The sequence below is a fragment of the Anopheles coustani genome, chromosome 2 (genome assembly GCF_943734705.1).
Source record: "Anopheles coustani chromosome 2, idAnoCousDA_361_x.2, whole genome shotgun sequence".
NCBI classification, from domain to species: Eukaryota; Metazoa; Arthropoda; class Insecta; order Diptera; family Culicidae; genus Anopheles; species Anopheles coustani.
The window spans coordinates 61,722,969-61,741,533 of NC_071289.1; the positions used below are offsets into that span (position 1 = coordinate 61,722,969).

The following is an 18,565-nucleotide window of genomic DNA, read 5'->3' on the forward strand; positions in this document are numbered from 1 at the left end:
TTACGCTGGATCACAAATTTATCTCGAAAAATGGTTCTGTAGGTCTGACATATCCGTTGTCCGCAAAGTGTACAAGAAATTTGGTTGCATACTGTAAATGTTTGGATTTGACAGTAAACTTCTGGATTTGTTATGTTTGGGTCGATTCGGGGATGCTATGAAAAAGGAAATAATTGAGCAAACATTTTACTAGGCCAAAATGAATGAAAAGTGTCGCCTTTGCCTGGAAATCGTCCAGTGTTCGGGTGTAATATCGATTTACGATGACAACTTTCGCGAAAAGCTTTCGAAGGTGTTTCTGTTTTCGGTATGTAATGTAATAAAAATGGTTGGTCCGTTTGATAGTGAATCTGTCTCCATCCCCTAATAGTTTGGAGGAGACGAGCGACTGCCGACGCAGGTTTGCCAAGGATGCCTATCAACGGTCACAGATTTCTATACCTACAGTCAACAAGTTCAGCTTAACCAAGAACAACTAGCGATTGAAATCGACCAGAAAGTAGAGATAACTCCCGTTGAAAGTGTGAAGGTTGAGCCGACGACATCCATTGACTTTCTCGATGCAGAAAGTACTGAGCAGACAGTGGAAACTTCGGAGAGTGTCTTCGTTAAAAACGAACCATCCGATGGTGAAAACACTGAATCGGATGATTATATGCACTCTTCTAGTGAAGAGGAGTTCACAAATAGCCATCAAAAAAGGGGCAGAACCAATAGGAAGGGGAAACGGACGAATAAAACAAAATACAAAGTGAAAGCCGAGGCAGACAGCTTGGCTAGACAGCAGGAGAAAGATCAGCGGATAAAGGACTTCTTCACCCTGGAATGTGAAGTTTGTTCGGCCCCATTGGATGATTTTGCCCAACTTCAGGAACACTACCAGCAAGCACATGGAACCAGAGGATACATACGATGCTGCAACAAACAATTTTTCCATCGCTACACACTGCTGGACCATATTGCAGTACACCGTGGAACGATAAGGTGCGAAATTTGCAAGAAGAGCTACAAAACAAGACGCTATTTGTCCTTGCACATGGCCAAAAGCCATGGTAGCGAAGAAGATCGTCCGTTCAAATGTGACAAATGTGGAATAGGGTACCCCAAGCAGTATTTATTGCGAGCCCACGAAACGATGCATGTGCAGGCGGAGTGCAAAATATGCAACAAAGTTCTATCGAGTCACCATTCGCTGAAAGTACACATCACGCAAATGCACAGCGATGATAGCAACCACATATGCGCAACGTGTGGTAAAATATTTCGTACCAAGGTGGCCATGGAACGGCACATTAGGGAGCATTTGGGCCTAGAGCTTTCCGAAAAATTGCAGTGCCCTTGTTGCGGCAAGTGGTTCAATGGAAAGTACAACTTGAAGAAGCACATCCGTTTCTTGCACAAGGAAGAGGGACAAGTGTTTCGATGTGACATTTGCCAGCACGAAAGCCCGAACAGCCGGGCACTCTCATACCACAAGCAGCGGGTTCACGTGGAGGAGAAACACGAGTGTGAGTACTGTGGGAAACGTTTCAAGCGTAAACTTTACCTTCGGGAGCACATCGCGTCACACACGGGGAATCCCCTCTATACGTGCGAAATATGTGGAGTAAAATTCAATTCTCACGCAAATCATTTTACACATCGAAAAAACAAACATCCCGTTGAATGGGAAGCTCATAAACGCTTGAAAGCACAGGAAGCGAGTCAAGTGTAAATATTAGATGAGCAGTAAAATTTTAAATATCCAGTGGAAGCAGTGTTCGCCATCATTCGACTGGATAAAACGAAGTCACATAATATAGATCCCTGGTACTGGTTTTACAGAAATGCAATTCCTCTGAGCTGTGCATAAATTTTAGCGAACAGGTATCGTATTGAGGGAAGGAAGGGAAATTCATATTTATTAGAATCGTTGTCCAGATATGACTGATTTAAAATATTCGTAAAATTTTGTATGAAAAAAAAAGAACTAAGCGCTAAAACCTTTGCCCAAAACAACAAAAACTATAATTCACTTGGACTATTGTATATCTTCTGATTATGTATCATAAGGCCTTAGCAAGGGCAAATGAAGAATAAATAATTAATCAGGTTAATAATAATGCGCCCATGAGCGCCGGGGCTTACCACCTCGACGGCCTGGGTTCGAATCCCAACTCAGACAGGACCCTCCCCTGTACGAGAGGACTGACTATCCACGTACTCATAGGGTAAAAGTCTCGTAAGCCCTTAACGGGCCGGCATGACCAACAAGGTCGTTACGCCATAATAAAATAAAAAAGAATAAGTAAATAAATGAAAAACCAACCACATTACATAAATTTACTCCCAAAAGAATAGGTCAATTTTTTTATTGCATGAAAAAATAAAATGTTTTCACGGGGATCGCCCTACCAGCTACACTAACTGTGACACGACATACGTACCATTGGAATACAATTTAAACGTTAAAGTGATTAAAAAATTTATCCAATACATAGGGCTATTTTTGAACCTATTTTTAACGCGGCGTTGAAATCATTAGGCTTGTTTTTGGCTTATTTTTAACACGGCATTGAGATTCTTGAAAATTTTTTACGACAGGTCGATTTCCGAATGCCTTTTGCTAGTATTCTTTGTTTGGCATGTTTGAGCTTTTTCATGAAATATATACCTACTTCTTTGTCAGTTAACATAATGAGACGTGTACTTCCTATTCGTTTGAATAGCTTCAACACGTTGGTGTAGGATTTGAATGCAATTTTCGTTGAATGCCTTCCTAGCCCCGTCCAACTACATTCTACAAGAAATTCTTTGTGAAAAATAAGATCCTGTGCTTCTAACATACGATTGTCACAGTCTCTGGATATTACATTGTCAGTTAGCCAATCAAGAACCATCTGAAAATATCCTCTATCCAATAATTTTTTATCGAAAGCTATCAGCTCTTGTTCTGTTTTGATAAGGCTGAACTCGAAAGAATCTCGATGAGCTAACCTCGCGGTGAATGAATCACTTGAATCGGTTGTGTTCTCTTCGACTGCGTTACAATGAGTATTAACTGTGCTCAATCGTAGGTCTCTAGTTTCAAAGTGTTCACCACTCTGTTGCAAATCACCAGCGTTTTGAACGGTGGGTAGCTGTATTTCAACGTCTAGCATATCAACGCATTCTAAATCAGGACCATTTGTGCTCTCTTCTTGCCTTTCCATTAGCGGTGAGTTGATTCGGTTATTGTTACTGGCTGAAGATTCAACTTTTGTGGTCATTAAAAGGCTTCTACCACTTGCTGCAGAATCCGACTCGGCTTCTGTTTTGAAATGTTGTATTATTTCCCCGAGTGTCCAATCATCAGAATTTGCCGAAAAAGACTTTTGCTTCGCTTCACATTCGTACTGAAGTTTTTTCTGATTGGATTCGACACATTTGCTGAAGTAATAGAAATTCCGGACGCTGGTAGCACATTGAAAACAAACCAAACCGGACAAAGCGTAGTTACTACTTCCGAATGCATGAAACTTCGGTACCTAAAAGCACAAGGAGGTGTAAGTCAATTAAAGCAGCTAGCAGACTGGAATAACGAGAATCCCTCACCGGGAAACGAAATACGGTCTTTATCATGGAGTTAAAACCATCATCCTCAATCGACGCCGATAATCCAGCAAGACTGTTAGCTGTACACAGACATAATCGACATTTTTCAGAATCCATCCTGAATAATACAATCCGTTTGGATACGGTAAGTTAAATGTAACACAGAAAACAAATGTTTGATTATTTTAATAATGTAAAAAAGAAAGGAATAAACATTAAGATAGAATGATGAAACTGTCAAACACCAAACAACAATAAATCTGCTGTTTGGTGTTGGGATTAGTGTTGGCTAGTGTTGTGCTTAATGAATCTTTTGGCGAGATTCATTCATATGAATCTTTTACCTAAGATTCATTCAGATGGATTCATGAATCTTTGCGGATTCGAATATTCAAAGCTTAATGAATCCTTCGAAACCTTAATGAATCTTCATGAATCTTTCATGGTTCTGTCATGAATCTCCCCGAAAAAAAAAAGGTGGTCCCTCAACCGACTTTTGGTTGGTGACTTTACACCATTTGGTGTGTCTTTGGGATTCATGAATCTCGCGGCGAAAGATTCATGAATCCCTTATAAGGCAGAGATTCATTCAGATTCATGAATCTGAATCCGATTTACACAACTCTAGTGTTGGCAGAATCGGGACTCGGAAGATTCGAATATTCGATCCCTAGACGGATTCTAAAGATTCGAATCCCATCTGACGGATTCTAAGATTTGATTCGATTAGGATTCAAATCAGATTTGATTGGTTTGCGCAAGGTTACTAAACACTAGACAGGTTGCGACAGAGCAGTTTTGCTCGGAACCATTTTGGATATCTTGTTTACAATTTGTCTGTCAAAATAACGGTGGTGTTGTTGGTGCGGTTTGCAGGAACGTTGGAGATTATTTAGTGGCTCGCATAAAAATGCTTCTGTTTCTCTTCTTTTGGTTTGCTTGGACCATAGCCGTATAGGCTGTGATAAGCGTAAGATGTGAGAAAAAATATTGCTCTAAATCGTAGAATCGGAGGAAGGACCCAATGTGTACAATGAGTTGATCTTGAAGAATGATATGAACTTCATCCATTTGTACGTCCCCAGTAAAAATCGTTTACGAAGTTTACCGAGGATTTAGCTGGGCGGGCTACAGGCACACCGGTACTCAAAGATAGTGTTCAATAGATTTCGATTTCTCTTAACGCCTGCTCTCGTGGAACTGTGAATCTGTCCCTCCGCAAACTTGAATAATCTGGTTAAAGCCTTCTTTGATTGAAAATAGCAGCGCAACAAACCATTCCAACTTGTTTGTCAAATTTTTCTTTCATTTTTTTATCGTCAACCGGTAAAAATGTTCTATTTGTCGCAACCTGTCTAGTGTTTAGTAACCTTGGGTTTGCGACTCGATTTGATTCGATTCTGACTTGATCCTAAACTGTTTGAATCGACTCACAATGACTTGAGTCGAATTAGTGACATAACGAGTCAATCTAGAGACAATGTAATTGATTTAAGATTACTCAAATCGAACGCTGGGTAGAATGTCCAATGGACATAGATTGAATTTTTTGCGCGATTTGCAAGTTTTGCTGTAGAAAAATTCCTGGAACCTATTTTTTTAAAGAAATACAGTAGAATGTCCATTATCCGAGTTGTTCTACTCAACCAAACCCATTTCATCAGGACCAGATCATTTTTACCGAATTCTGAATCGGATTCTGGGGATTCAGATTAGGATAAACAATTTCCAGACCGACATTGATTTGTTTACATGATGATGCTGATGATGATGAAGGTGATGATAAATCCCACCACCTACCCCTACATAGGTTTGAGAGGGACAAAAGTATCTTACGATATTAAATATAAATCATCAAACGAGAGAGGGCATTGGGGCATTACTCTCCAGAACAATCATATCCAACTCTGCTCCATTCATACAGTCACAATAAAAGAACTCGAATATGGAAAAGCGATTTTTATTACCAGCGGAGAAAATCGAGCAGTTTTGGTATGTTTTTTCGGATGTGTGATGGTTTAACACGTTCCGTACCGCGTCACTCAAATATGGGTGACAGCAGTTCTAGTTCTAAAAAGTTTTTGACCCATAAATAAATGAAAATGCAACATAAAAATTATTGTAATATTTTATATAAATATTTTGGGAAGCTAAGTTTTTGCTTGGCCTTTGAAAACAATCGGTTTAACAAATATTATAAACAAATTATAATTAGAAAAATTGTACAAAAAATTGTGCTAATACGCTTGGTACGCAACGTGTTAACTTTTGAAGTGTTGGCTTTTTGAGCTTATAGTAAATACTATAAATGCCTTGAATCCACACAAAGAGCGTTGTTTTAGTGAGATAAAAATTCAGGTTAAAATTTTTCTATCATACCAAGGTTGCTAACGTTTTCGAAATACATAATGTATAAATCATGAATTGTACTAAATTTTGACAAATGGCAGGCATCATAATTGTTTACGTATTATGTTATCACTTCCACTTTACTCAATAAAAAGACAGGTTTTATGAGGTAATCACGTCGATTTTTGTTCATTTTCGAAGAGATTCATATGGAAAGGTCTGAAATAAGTTATTCTTGACAACGGGAGAAGGTTGATGAGACAAATAAGCTTTAGGTTATCGCGGAAAATAGCTCAAAATGGAGGTACAATGTCGATTGTGTCTCGGTCAAGCATCGGCAAAACTTGTGCTGTTTTTGACGAACGAAGAACTGCGTCTAATGGTGGATAGCGTATTTAACTTCAAGGTGAGTTTACCAGATTCAGAAAAAAATTCCCAACTAAGCCATGTACATTTCAACACAATGTTTTTTTAGATTACATCCGATCCTCATTTACCAGAATCTGTTTGCCTGCAATGCTCTTCAACAGTACAAGAATTTTATCAGTACAGTAAAAAGGTGCGCACTAATCAAGAACTTTTGGAAGAGGAACACTTGGTTGAATCTGATAATTTGTATGAAAAATTAGACTTTGAAAACGTACTAGTGGACGACACATCATGTGAGAATATAAAGAATGAGTCGAGCAGTGCAGTAAATAACCCAGTGAACGAGCCCCACGATACCAACGATGGGAGTGTGATACTCTATGGTGATATAGAAGAAAAACTTTCAGCCCACGAAGTCCGAAGCAGTACAGATACCATTACAATCAACCGCAACCCATCGAATGGCAGCTCGCAAAAGACCCAAGGGTTTCAAGGTGAAGTCTCTGATGATACTTCCGAGGCAACTTTCCAGAATGGAAAATACTTTGAGCAAGCGCAAGAGCAAGCTGATAGTGCGAAACTAGAAGACAGATTTCTTCGCTGTGAGCTGTGTGATCGATTGTTTAGTAACAGCTTGCATTTCAAAACGCACCAGAGTGAACACCGGAAAAAAGAATGCCCCGTATGTGGAAAAAACGTATACGCCAATTACCTTCCGAAGCATATCGCTGATATGCACCAGACAAAACCAACAGCGAGCAAGAAGCGTCACGAGAATGTTAAGCTTCCAGCTAGCCAGTACGAACGTGACCGTATGATTGATTTGTTCATAGGGATTCGCTGCGAGCTGTGCCAGTTCGGAATCTATAAAACCTTTGCCGATCTACAGGTGCATTATCGTACGAAACACGGTGTACAGGGTTACGTGCGGTGTTGTGGAGGCAAGCTCGAAACGCAAAGTGCTGCCGCAGAACATGTTCTGCTTCATCAGGGTGCATTTGCTTGCAAGTTTTGCGATAAAACGTTCATTTCCAAGAGAGGTTTAATGAAACACAAGGCTACTAAGCATGATGATAATCGTGAAAGTCGAGTTTTCCGTTGCCGGGTTTGCAACATAATTTTTAACAGCGAAGAGAAGTTTGTTAATCACAGAAAGAAGCACGAAAGGAGAGATTGCCCCATTTGTGGAAAGACTGTCAGGAATACCTACCTGCAAAAGCATATTCATGATGTACACACGGGCCCTTCTAAAATTGAAGAACATTTCTCATCCACGGAACGGCGGACAAAGCAAAGTATATACGATCAAATGATTTTGGATAATTTAGGATTGCGTTGCGAGCTGTGCCCAGAGTCGGCACAAAACTTCGAACAGTTCAGTAGTTTACGCACTCACTACAGTACGGTACATAGCATGCGTGGATATGTCCGTTGCTGTGGGAAGCAATTTTTCATCCGTTGCCTGGCAGTACAGCACATAGCGGCCCACAAAGGCACGCACCGCTGCCAGCTGTGTAATAAAACATTCAGCACTCGAACCAGTTTGACGAACCATATAGGCATCGTACATGCATCGGACAATCCTGAGGATCGCTCGTACGATTGTGATGAGTGTGACAGATCCTTTTCTACCATACCACAGCTAAGGGTGCATCAGAAGCGACACAAACTCACGCAAACCGAATGTGCACTCTGCGGCAAGAGCGTCCGATCGGACTACATTCAGAAGCACATTGCAACGCAGCATGGCGAGAAGTGCAAGCAGCTGATATGTCATGTTTGTGGCAAGGCTTTTTCTACCGAGTGTGTATTGAAAGCGCACATTAAACAGCATATGGAGCCGCATGCCGTTCAAAGAGCAAAACCCGAGCGAACAGAGTGTGCTGTATGTAAAAAGATGATCCGGGGCAAATACAGCATGAAGAAACACATGAAAGATATGCACGGCGATGCGAGCAACCAGCAATGTACCGTTTGCGGCAAATTTATACGCTCGTCAACGGCCATGAAGCAGCACATGCGGATACATCAGGGTAGAGGAATGGAAAAGCTTCAATGTCCGTTTTGCTTCAAATGGGTAAAGGGCAAGAGTTATCTCAGGAAGCACATTCAATGTTTGCACGAAGAAAAAGGGCAACTTTTTCAGTGCGACGTGTGCCAGCATGAAAGCCCCAACAGTCAGGCACTGGCAGCACACAAGCAACGTGTCCACGAGTTTGTGGAAAGTGGTGATAAACTGAAATGCGAATACTGTGGGAAAAGTTTCAAGCGTTTGATATACCTGCGAGAGCACATCGCATTGCACACCGGTGAGCAACTCTACACGTGCGAGTTTTGTGGTAAAAAGTTCAAATCAAATGCTAATTACTACTCGCACCGGAAAAAGAACCATTCGGAGGAGCTGCAGACGAAAAATGAAACCGAACCTAATGGAGCTTAACTATCGACAATAGGAAGCATACTCATAGCGCGTTGCGATAATCCAAACGCCTCAAACGATATTCGTTTTGTTATGGATAAGGAGATTTAGAATTTAAGACCCTAGTAACAACTGAACAAGCTTGTATATTATCTGATATGAAAAGTAACAGACCATATTTTCGCGTGTGTAACATCACTTTTCTTGCACACCAACAAAGCAGCACAATACTCTTTCTCATCAACTCTGTTATCGCAGCTAAATAACTATTAAGTTAAATAAGATTTTTTGAAATCTACGTTTGCAGGCAGTTTTGAATTAATTTAAAATTTATTTGGCTGGTCTCTTTTTATTTTATTTAAAAATTTTATACTGATAATCATAGAAGTAGAAGATACATGGAAGCATAGAAATTAGCAAACAAAAATAGTATTAAAAAACTGGAAAAAAGGGTTTACTAGTGGAATTTTGGAGTACCCCGGGACTTGAGTATTTTATTTTATTAGCATAGGCCTAGTTCCATCTTGTATTTTATTTTTCCTCAGTCATGTCTGCCCAATTGTGGGCTTGCTTGACACTGCGCGTAGAATCCGGGCTTAGTTGGGGATCAAACCCAAATCTTGTATTTTCTTTAAATTAATAAACAGAGACATTTTGCATATGGTTGAAAGTTCTTTTGATTTTATTTTTTTATTCGCAAGAAGGGATTAACTTCACAGTTTTGTACCTCACTCGGGCAAGCGAAATATTTTCGTACTGGCCACACGCAGCCAGTGCAACCGTTTCGAAAAAACATTCCTGTATGTTTTTATTTTTTCATTCATGTTTTTATAAGATACTAATCAATGTAATTAATCATTACCCATATTTAAAACTTAGATCGTTGCTGATGGATTCATGAATCTTTAGGGATTCCAATCTTCAAACCTTAATGAATCTTTCATATCCTACCCATTTTTGGTTCTTCACTTTTCATCAGTTGATGTATCTTTGGGATTCATGAATCTCTCATCAAAAGATTCATGAATCTCTAAACCGAAAATAATCATTCAGATTCATCAATCTGAATCTGAACTACAAAATTTACAACTAGACGTCTGTTCTTACCATGATAGTGGAGTTTTTGATCTCCGTTTCCGACAGCTTGATTTTACTATACCTTTTGCATGCAGTCTTTCTTTGGCATGTTTGAGTTTGTTCATGAAATATATAGCCAATTCTCTGTCGCTAAGCGAATGAAAACGTGTACTTCCTATTTCTTTGAATAGCCTCAGCACATTGATAAAGGATTTGAATTCAATTTTCATTGAATGTTTTCCTAACCCCGTCCAACTGCATTTGACAAGAAATTCTTTGTGAAAGATAAGATCCTGTGCTTCTAACATTCGATTGTTGCAGTCTTTGGCTATTACATTGTCAGTTAGCCAATCGAGAACCTTCTGAAAATATGCTCTGTCCAATAGTTTCGCATCAAAAACCGTCAGCTCTTCTTTTGTTTTGATGAGGCTGAACTTGAAAGATTCTCGACGAGTTAACCCCGTGGTTATTGTGTGCTGTGAATCGTTTGTGTGAATTTCGACTGCATTACGATGTGTTTTAGCTGTACATAGTCGTAGGTCTGTTGATTCATGGTTGTCACCCCTGTTCTGTTGCAAATCAGAATGGATTTCATCCTCTAGATCATCAAAACCTTCACAATCCGATTCACTTATGATCAATTCCTCTTGTTTTAATATAATTCTGTTATTATCACTAGCTGTTGATTCAACTTCAGTTGTAGACGACAGGGTATCCATACAGTTTTCGCCACTTGTTGCAGCATCCGACTCAGTTTCTGTTCTGAAATGTTGTATTAGTTCCCCAAGTGTCCAATCGTTCCGACCAGAATTGATCGATTGAGGCTTTTGTTTCGCTTCACATTCACGCTGTGGTTTTTTCTGGTTAGATTCTACATGTAGGCTGAAGTAATAGAAATTCCGGACGCTAGTAGCACATTGAAAACAAACCAAAGCGGACAAAGCGTAGTTCTCACTTCCGAATGCATGAAGCTTCGGTACCTAAACGAACAAGTAGGTATAAATCGATGAAAGAAAATGGTAGATTTAAATAAAGAGTATCCCTTACCGGAAAACGAAACACGGTCTTTATGATGCTATAGAAACTGTCGTCCTCAATCGACGCCGATACTCCAGCAAGGTTGTTCACTGCACACAAACATAATCGACACTTTTTCGAACCCATCAATTACTTCCAATAATTCACAATTCGTTTCTTTTAGTCTATACTTGGTTTGGAAACGGTTAGTTTCAGATTTTAAATGCAGTACAGGATGCAACCCTTCAATTGTTTTGATGAAATAGGGAGGATTGGTGCCAAAAAGCAAGAAGTTGGATCTATTTGTTTGCAAACAAATCTCTTGTTTAGTTTTGCACCGCTGGGAAATGACAAGCAAAAAGGAAGTGAAATGTGGCAGTTCACCCGGTTATTTGCGAACCGGTTCCAAAAACATTTTTTAGGAAGTGTGAATTTGTCCACTCTTTTAACCAATTAGAGTAAAATTTCCTCCTTCATATTTATTTAATGTTGTTTAATGTAAGTTTCTTAGCAATGTACATGATAGTATTTAGGTTTTTCATTCCCTTCACGACTTTGCCTTCATTCATTTATTCGCACATTCGCAACTTCACTACGCTTTTTATACCTTTTACCTCTTAAAATACATGACGATCTTCTTTGAACATGTATCCTAGCTTTCGCGTGTTTGAGCTTCCTCATGAAAAAGCATGCCACTCCTTTGTCCGTCACCATATGCGTTGCTATACTCCCTGCATTTTTGAACAAGGTCGCTATGTTAGTATAATTTCTTAAGGGAATTTTTTCCACACCATTCTTAGACGCCCCTGTCCAACTACAGCCTGCCAGAAACTTTTTTGCAAAGATTAAGTCCATCGATTGATGTAAGCGATTCTGATAGCAGTTTGCATCAATATTTTCGTCCAGCCAATTCACGACCTTTGCCATGTACTCCTTGTTGTTCAATTCCTCATTTAATGATTCGAGCTCTTCCACAGATGATACTGGATCGAACTTAAAGGTTATTCTCTGAGCTATATGTTGCGAATTTGATTGCTTTTGAATGTAATTCATATTTTTTATAAGAAAACTGAGTTGCTTAGTAGCAGCGGCGACTCGTTTATCCATTTTTTCTAGTGTTCCGACAAGATCTTCCTTCGTAACACATTCGAAGCGATTGAATTCAGTAGAGGGAAATCGATTGTTTTCAATAGGAAAGTTTGCTGATCTACATGTGCCACCAATACCTTGCTCTAAATCAAGTACAGTCGAATAAGAACTGCAATTGTCGTGATTATTCTCGACAGCTGAATCATTTTCATCAAGTAGAGGTTCCCGCTTAATAGATAGTGGATCAGTATCCACTACGTGCTGTGGGGTTTGTTGCTTTGCCTCAAAAATGCAATAGAGTTTGTTCTGGTTGGATTTTACGTGCTCGCTGAAGTAGTGAAAGTTTTTTACGGTCGTTGAACACTGGAAACAAATCAATAACGGTAAGGTATTCCTCCTATCCAGAATGTTGAATGACGGTAACTGCAAGTATAGGTTGAAAGTGAAAAACAAGAAACAACACGAGTTTGATCTTATTTACCGGAAAATTGAAAACATTCTTTATCAAGGCGTCGAAATTGGGGTCTTCAAGGGAAGAACTGCAACTAAGACTATTTATTGTACATAAACACAAGCGACATTGATTTGTATTCATTGTAAATAATGTGCACGAAACGTTTCGATTGCTTGATTGGAATATTTTTGCAGCCTCGGTGTTTTGAGTGGCGATGAGAAAAATGTTTACATTTGATCAGCCTGTTGTAGTTTTGTTTAGCTGTCATGCCGAAAGGACGTGAAATACAGCGTTGACTTTTTTTATTTAAAATTCATGATGATCCGATTTTAAGTACGTTATAATCTATTGATTCTATTGAATAAAAAAGCTTCTACTTATTTCTTTTTTGATTCACAACAACAATTGTGGTAGTTTGGAGATATGAGTATTTATTTATGTGTTGTCGTTAACTGTTCCCTACGGCGTGCTTCCCATTCGACAGGATGCTTTTTTTTGCGATGAGAGTATTTATTCGAATTCGAATTGAACGTGGCGTCGCAGATATCACACGAATAGAGAGGCTTTCCAGAATGAATCGCGCTATGTTCTTTCAGATAGATACTCCGCTTAAAACGCTTTCCACATACTTCACATTCGTAGCGCTCCTCCACATGTACGCGCAACTTGTGATCTGATAACGATCGGCTATGCATAAATTCTTGCCCACACAAGTCGCATTTGAACGGTTTTCCTGCTTCGTCGTGTACATGTTTTACGTGCTCCTTCAGTGCACGTTTGCTGTTAAACCATTTGGAACACATCGTACACTGAGCTCGTTCCACGACGACGGTACCCATGTGCAACTTAACGTGTCGATCGAATGCTTGGCGAGTTCGAAATTCTTTTCCACAGGTCTCACAAATATGTTTTTCAAGATGCCCATGTATGTTTTTCATATGAGATCGGAGTGAAAGACTGCTAGATAGCTCCTTACCGCATATGGAGCAGCTTACCCGAACGTGGTGAACCAAGTGCGCCTTCAGGTGGCACTTGTTTGCGTACGATTGGTGGCATAAAGTGCACTTGAAGGGCCGATCTTCCGCTCGACCATGCACGCGACTATTATGCACCAGTAAGTAACTTCGGGTGCTAAAGGTTTTATCGCAAATCTCACAACGAACCATACTGGCACCAACGTGACACGAAAGGTGCTCTAAGAGCCGGTACCGGCTGTTGAATATACGGCCACAGCACTTGATGTAGCCCCGGGTGTTGTGCTGTTGGTGATAGTGAATTTTGAGCGTCGTAAAAGAATCTTGCTGCTGGCCACAAATCTCACATTTCATATCGTAGAACTCCTGCAGTCGTCGATTTGTTTCGTCTAGGTGGTTGAATTTCTTGCGTCCCAAACCTTCCCTCGATTCCATCTCGTTTTCAATGTCTCGTAATCTAAGGGGTAACGGTGTGAGGGGTTTTTCGATCTTATTATAGTCCTTTTTGACTTCTTCGCTAGTACACATTTTTCCATATTCAGGATCATCTATATCTGCAATGCTTACATCAGAATCTTCCGGTGTTTGCAAGGAATTGGAATCTTCCTCTTCCAATTGTTCAGTTTTTGCAATGGGTACCATGAGTGTATCGTGATCCACATTGGGAGCAGGATCGCTCGTCGCTACGTTGATAATTTCTTGCTTCTTGGAGGACCACAAACGTTCTTGATTTTGTTTCACCTCTTCGTAGTAGACATGAAACTTGTCAACTTTCTCTTCACATTCTGAACAGACTATCGAAGGGAAAGAATCTTCTGAAGTAATCTGAAATAAAATCAAAGATTAAAATAAAATGCTCCAATTTTACTGGAACAAATTAATAACGTATTCGCCTTCCGTACTGGAAAGTTAAATACTGCTTGTAGTTTATCACGAAATCCAATGTCGTCGATAGATGTTGGTGAGGTGTTGGTTGCTATTTTACCGAAACATAATCGACACTTTATAGCCATTTTTTGAACAATGCAAACATTTGCTTTGGCGCAAAAGAGTTCAGGGGTAAAACGGTAGAAACTAAGTTTAGTAAATAATGAAAAATCGGTTTACAAGTTGTTGACAATATTTTTGACGTTTTCAATTGTTTACAAACATAGTAAAAAGGTGAATACAGCGAACAATTTTACCATAATGGCCTTATCACACTGGTCACCAATGGTGGCTTTGCAAAGCCACCGAACTGTCAAAATTTGGTTTTGGCATCCAGTTTGACATACTGGTGCGTCTTGGTAGTGTGATAAGGCAGGCCACCTGGGAGTGGGAGTTTATATAATTCACTTTCGGTTCATGCGGTTTTCGGCAGTTTAAGATTAAAATACCGAAATTTTATAATCTTATTATGCTTATAATTGATTATTAATAAAATTAAAAAAACATGAATCACTTTCAAATCAAGCTTAACATGCCAGATACACCAAACTCCACACAATGACAGCTCGGTGATACGGGCAAGCTCATTCACCAACGGACCCCCAGCCACTCCAATGTCATTCGTTTTCGATGGTCGTTTGACAATCCAGTGATTTTTCCATGCCACCATTGGTGACCAGTGTGATAAGGCCATAAGGTTTCTTCATTGTGGGATAAAATACAAAGGTGCTTGAATATAAAACTTTCGTTACATTTATTTTTGTTACTTTTATTCATGAAACGATCTATTTTAAAAACAAAAGTGCTAATTATACGCTAACTGACAGATACATATTTAATTACCAAACTAGCCTAGTATTTGTGAATGCTACATCGTTGGGTAAAATGAATGAAAAAGGATTTAAGTGAGCGTTGTTTTACCTTACCCCTCATATGACATGGCAAGTGTCCATTCTACACTCAAATACTCTCTGTCTGCATTTGTTGTTGCTTTCTTCTAGCTTCCCACTCAACGGGATGCTTGTTCTTTCGATGCGAATATTTGTTTGCATTCGAGTTGAACGTAGCGCCGCAGATATCACACGAATAGAGGGGTTTGCCTGTATGCAGCGCAATGTGTTCCTTTAGATACAGTTGCCGTTTGAATCGTTTTCCGCAAACTTCACACTCAAACCGTTCTTCCACATGAACGCGTAACTTATGATTGGATAGAGCACGGCTGTTGGGACATTCTTGGGTGCAGAGGTCGCATTTGAACGTCTGCCCTGCTTCGGTGTGCACATGCTTGATGTGCACCTTCAATGCCCGCTTACTGGTAAGCCACTTGGAACACAACGAGCACTGCAACTGCTCCGTTACGTCAACACCCATATGCAGTTTAACGTGTCGATCGAATGCCTGGCGAGTTCGAAATTCTTTTCCACAACTGTCGCAAATGAGATTTTCTCGGTTTCCATGCATGTTGATCATGTGCGTTCGTAGCGAAAAGCTGCTGGACAGCTCCTTGCCACATATGGAGCAGCTTACCCGAACGTGTGAAACCATGTGCGCTTTCAGGTGGCACTCCATTGCGTACGATTGATGGCACTGCGTGCACTTGAAAGGTCGATCTTCAGCGCGCCCATGCACACGACTGTTATGCACCTGAAGGTAAGTTCGGCTGCTAAAGGTCTTATCGCAAATCTCACAACGAACCATACTGGCACCAACGTGATATGAAAGGTGCTCTAAGAGCCGGTACCGGCTGTTGAACATACGACCACAGCATTTGATGTAGCCCCGGGTGTTGTGCTGTTGGTGGTAGTGAATTTTGAGCGTCGTAAAGGAATCTTGCTGCTGTCCACATATTTCACATTTCATATCGTAAAACTCCCGTAGCCTTCGGTTGGTTTCATCCGTGGCGCAAAACTTTTTTCTCACCGGTTTTTTCTCGTCGATTGCCTTGCCAATGCTTCGTTTTCGTTCAATTTTTCCTGATCGTACATGTTGGTGAAGCTTCTTTCTTCTCATTCGTTGGTTTTGCTGAGGTTTATCGCTCTTTGTTTCTGTCTCTTCGGCAGACTCATCAGGTATAACTTCAAAATCGGTTGTATCCGTATCATTATCACACGGCTCTTCTAACTTAACCGGCACCTCGTTGAGCTTATCATCCGTTGTTTCTGTTGATCCCTTTTCTTCGAAGGGAAGTTCAAACGAACTGAAATCTACTTCAATGTTTGGTTCAACCTTAACTTGCTCGAAACATTCCTCTTTCTGGATGGCCCACAGACGATCTTGATTGTGTTTCACTTGCTCGTGGTAGCTGTGAAATTGTTCCACTTTCTCTTCACACTCCAGGCAGACGGCCGAAGGAAACGTTTCAACTGTAGTTATCTTAAAAAAGAAAAAATAAATAATGAAGCAATATTCTAAAATGTTTGTTTTCGCTATTACTAATTCTACACGAATTCATCACCGTACCTGGAAAGTAAACAATGTATTCAATTTCTCATGGAAGCAGATATCGTCGATGGTTGCAGTAGAAGCCAGAGTTTCTATGACGTTCAAACATAGGCGGCACTTTTCTGCCATGTTTTTATAATCAGCCACAAAACGATGCTATTTTAAAGTTGAATGTTCCCCTTTGCTCGGTTAGTAAAATGCTGTAACGCTACTTGTAGGAGATCAAAGCGAAACAATCAATACAAGCTACGAGCAAAACAGCCAGATCAGGAGTTTGACGTTTCTACATAAAAAATAAAAACAACCCAAACGTTGATGACAGTTTGCTACAGGCACACATACACCAAGGTGTATAAATTAGAAGGTGAAGTCGTCCAGTGTAAAATGACATTTCATGACTTGACATAACACTTCTGGGGTATTCATATGGGTTTTGAGGGGGGGTATCGGAAAAGGATTGGGCTTTTGACATAACTCTTCTCAAATATGGCACCCCTTCCAAAGCGACATAAAGTCACCTTCTATATTTATACACCTTGCACATACACAAGGATAGATGGGAAAGTATGATCAATTCAGCTCAGGATAATTTTAATCAGCTCCATCCGAACCTTGGGTTTGGAAAAAAAACATAGTTCAAATAATGTACCGCAGACTGTTTATTATACAAACTATTGACGTCTACAACGGTTCAATCTAACTCTTTCTAGTTTAAGGCCACGACTTCTTCGCCTCGTGACCAGAATATTTCCTTTTGTACTTGAGTCCTGTAACGACCGTTGAGCTCTTGGGGAAAGCTGACTTTCCACCGAACATGGTATCCGTTTCAGGATGGAAGCGAATCGGTTCGCGCTGGATGTGTAGATTTTCTGGCAACTCCATTCCACTGATTGCATCCAAAGGAAGTCGGGTATCAATTGCAGTTTGATAGAACACCACTGCATCTTCTGAATGGATGAAACAAAAAAGATTTTACTTGAATTGTTTCATTAGATGTAATCGCGCAGATCAAATACTTACCGACGGTATGCACATCATGGAGTATAGAATTAGGTACGGAATGTCCTAATGCATCACTGCATATTGAAAGGAAAACAAATTTTTGTTCCGTGCCACTAAATGGTTGCGTTGGATTGGTTATGCCACTGTCTTTGGCAATTTTATATATCTGTTTGTCCACGTTTTGAGGAGGATCATAGGGTTTCACTGCTCTCAAGTAACTGTAAAAACCATAGTAATCTGCTAAGATTTCGTAACTATGCGGAGTGATTTGTAAACTGGATACTTACCCGCGTGATGAAATTGATTGTGCAATTGATTCGAATCGTTTTCCTTCGTATAATGCTCCTTGCTGTTCAATCTCGGCGCGCATCTCAGCAGATTTTGCCTGATTTGCATCTCGGTTTGTGATTTCCGGCTTTTTTATTCGTTTAACACGGTTGGAACTGGCATAACGTTGTGCCGTTACATCCTGCCAATGAAGCATGTTTTAAAGAAGATATTCTTTATTTAATTTAAGGCCAGAGGGAAGGGAAGTTCTTTGTAAGCTCCAATCGTAAACATAAGAATTCATGAATGATTTGCTATCATAACAAACGCACACAACCACAAACATTTCCCTGGACTATCTCGTCATAACCTTTAAAATGTGGTCAATGTATCGGCAGATTAGATCGAAAAATAATGTTCTACATGTTTTGGAACATTCAGATTATATTACAAACATTAGTGTTAACAATGATTGTCTTCGTACCACGAGTTTGTTGCTCAGAAGAAACACTTTTCTGGCCGTATCTAGCGAACGAATAATTCCGGCCATTTCTTAACCACAGCAGACTGAAAACAACTGACAGTTATGTCAGATTCCAAGGCACA

At 40.0% G+C, this 18,565-nt stretch overlaps 9 protein-coding genes across 9 annotated transcripts in view; 2 read left to right on the top strand and 7 right to left on the bottom strand.

The window, feature by feature from the left end:
- LOC131262128 (uncharacterized) overlaps positions 1-18,565 on the bottom strand; it is a 207,733-nt gene that overhangs the window by 29,096 nt on the left and 160,072 nt on the right. The window lies entirely within an intron of this gene.
- LOC131262117 (transcription factor grauzone-like) lies at positions 154-2,334 on the top strand. The gene is made up of 2 exons (XM_058264040.1): positions 154-307; positions 371-2,334. The coding sequence occupies exons 1-2, from the start codon at positions 200-202 to the stop codon at positions 1,712-1,714; spliced, it is 1,452 nt and encodes a 483-aa protein (XP_058120023.1). The 5' UTR covers positions 154-199; the 3' UTR covers positions 1,715-2,334.
- On the bottom strand, positions 2,318-3,820 carry LOC131262125 (uncharacterized). Its single transcript, XM_058264049.1, has 2 exons — positions 3,574-3,820; positions 2,318-3,506 (listed from the first exon to the last, which is right to left on the bottom strand). The coding sequence occupies exons 1-2, from the start codon at positions 3,688-3,690 to the stop codon at positions 2,544-2,546; spliced, it is 1,080 nt and encodes a 359-aa protein (XP_058120032.1). The 5' UTR covers positions 3,691-3,820; the 3' UTR covers positions 2,318-2,543.
- Positions 6,097-9,373, top strand: LOC131262111 (zinc finger protein 616-like). Its single transcript, XM_058264034.1, has 2 exons — positions 6,097-6,328; positions 6,398-9,373. Exons 1-2 carry the CDS (start codon positions 6,221-6,223, stop codon positions 8,729-8,731), a joined length of 2,442 nt encoding a protein of 813 aa, XP_058120017.1. The 5' UTR covers positions 6,097-6,220; the 3' UTR covers positions 8,732-9,373.
- Positions 9,530-11,066, bottom strand: LOC131262127 (uncharacterized). The gene is made up of 2 exons (XM_058264053.1): positions 10,835-11,066; positions 9,530-10,767 (listed from the first exon to the last, which is right to left on the bottom strand). The coding sequence occupies exons 1-2, from the start codon at positions 10,949-10,951 to the stop codon at positions 9,814-9,816; spliced, it is 1,071 nt and encodes a 356-aa protein (XP_058120036.1). The 5' UTR covers positions 10,952-11,066; the 3' UTR covers positions 9,530-9,813.
- LOC131262129 (uncharacterized) lies at positions 11,358-12,549 on the bottom strand. Its single transcript, XM_058264056.1, has 2 exons — positions 12,375-12,549; positions 11,358-12,316 (listed from the first exon to the last, which is right to left on the bottom strand). Exons 1-2 carry the CDS (start codon positions 12,486-12,488, stop codon positions 11,366-11,368), a joined length of 1,065 nt encoding a protein of 354 aa, XP_058120039.1. The 5' UTR covers positions 12,489-12,549; the 3' UTR covers positions 11,358-11,365.
- On the bottom strand, positions 12,755-14,044 carry LOC131262121 (zinc finger protein 675-like). The gene is made up of 2 exons (XM_058264046.1): positions 13,889-14,044; positions 12,755-13,778 (listed from the first exon to the last, which is right to left on the bottom strand). Exons 1-2 carry the CDS (start codon positions 13,981-13,983, stop codon positions 12,779-12,781), a joined length of 1,095 nt encoding a protein of 364 aa, XP_058120029.1. The 5' UTR covers positions 13,984-14,044; the 3' UTR covers positions 12,755-12,778.
- Positions 14,979-16,896, bottom strand: LOC131262115 (zinc finger protein OZF-like). Its single transcript, XM_058264037.1, has 2 exons — positions 16,709-16,896; positions 14,979-16,621 (listed from the first exon to the last, which is right to left on the bottom strand). Exons 1-2 carry the CDS (start codon positions 16,817-16,819, stop codon positions 15,209-15,211), a joined length of 1,524 nt encoding a protein of 507 aa, XP_058120020.1. The 5' UTR covers positions 16,820-16,896; the 3' UTR covers positions 14,979-15,208.
- Positions 17,332-18,536, bottom strand: LOC131262135 (uncharacterized). The gene is made up of 4 exons (XM_058264062.1): positions 18,444-18,536; positions 17,980-18,161; positions 17,711-17,910; positions 17,332-17,637 (listed from the first exon to the last, which is right to left on the bottom strand). The coding sequence occupies exons 1-4, from the start codon at positions 18,507-18,509 to the stop codon at positions 17,402-17,404; spliced, it is 684 nt and encodes a 227-aa protein (XP_058120045.1). The 5' UTR covers positions 18,510-18,536; the 3' UTR covers positions 17,332-17,401.

Coding starts and splice junctions, on each gene's coding strand:
- LOC131262117 (XM_058264040.1), top strand. CDS start 200: ATGAATGAAAAGTGTCGCCTTTGCCTGGAAATCGTCCAGTGTTCGGGT. Junction 308..370: donor CGAAGGTGTTTCTGTTTTCG/GTATGTAATGTA, acceptor ATCCCCTAATAG/TTTGGAGGAGACGAGCGACT.
- LOC131262135 (XM_058264062.1), bottom strand. CDS start 18,509: ATGGCCGGAATTATTCGTTCGCTAGATACGGCCAGAAAAGTGTTTCTT. Junction 17,911..17,979: donor CAATCAATTTCATCACGCGG/GTAAGTATCCAG, acceptor TGGTTTTTACAG/TTACTTGAGAGCAGTGAAAC. Junction 17,638..17,710: donor CCATGATGTGCATACCGTCG/GTAAGTATTTGA, acceptor TCATCCATTCAG/AAGATGCAGTGGTGTTCTAT.
- LOC131262111 (XM_058264034.1), top strand. CDS start 6,221: ATGGAGGTACAATGTCGATTGTGTCTCGGTCAAGCATCGGCAAAACTT. Junction 6,329..6,397: donor ATAGCGTATTTAACTTCAAG/GTGAGTTTACCA, acceptor ATGTTTTTTTAG/ATTACATCCGATCCTCATTT.
- LOC131262115 (XM_058264037.1), bottom strand. CDS start 16,819: ATGGCAGAAAAGTGCCGCCTATGTTTGAACGTCATAGAAACTCTGGCT. Junction 16,622..16,708: donor ATACATTGTTTACTTTCCAG/GTACGGTGATGA, acceptor TTCTTTTTTAAG/ATAACTACAGTTGAAACGTT.
- LOC131262127 (XM_058264053.1), bottom strand. CDS start 10,951: ATGGGTTCGAAAAAGTGTCGATTATGTTTGTGTGCAGTGAACAACCTT. Junction 10,768..10,834: donor AGACCGTGTTTCGTTTTCCG/GTAAGGGATACT, acceptor TTGTTCGTTTAG/GTACCGAAGCTTCATGCATT.
- LOC131262125 (XM_058264049.1), bottom strand. CDS start 3,690: ATGGATTCTGAAAAATGTCGATTATGTCTGTGTACAGCTAACAGTCTT. Junction 3,507..3,573: donor AGACCGTATTTCGTTTCCCG/GTGAGGGATTCT, acceptor TTGTGCTTTTAG/GTACCGAAGTTTCATGCATT.
- LOC131262129 (XM_058264056.1), bottom strand. CDS start 12,488: ATGAATACAAATCAATGTCGCTTGTGTTTATGTACAATAAATAGTCTT. Junction 12,317..12,374: donor AGAATGTTTTCAATTTTCCG/GTAAATAAGATC, acceptor CTATACTTGCAG/TTACCGTCATTCAACATTCT.
- LOC131262121 (XM_058264046.1), bottom strand. CDS start 13,983: ATGTGGATCACGATACACTCATGGTACCCATTGCAAAAACTGAACAAT. Junction 13,779..13,888: donor AAACACCGGAAGATTCTGAT/GTAAGCATTGCA, acceptor GTTACCCCTTAG/ATTACGAGACATTGAAAACG.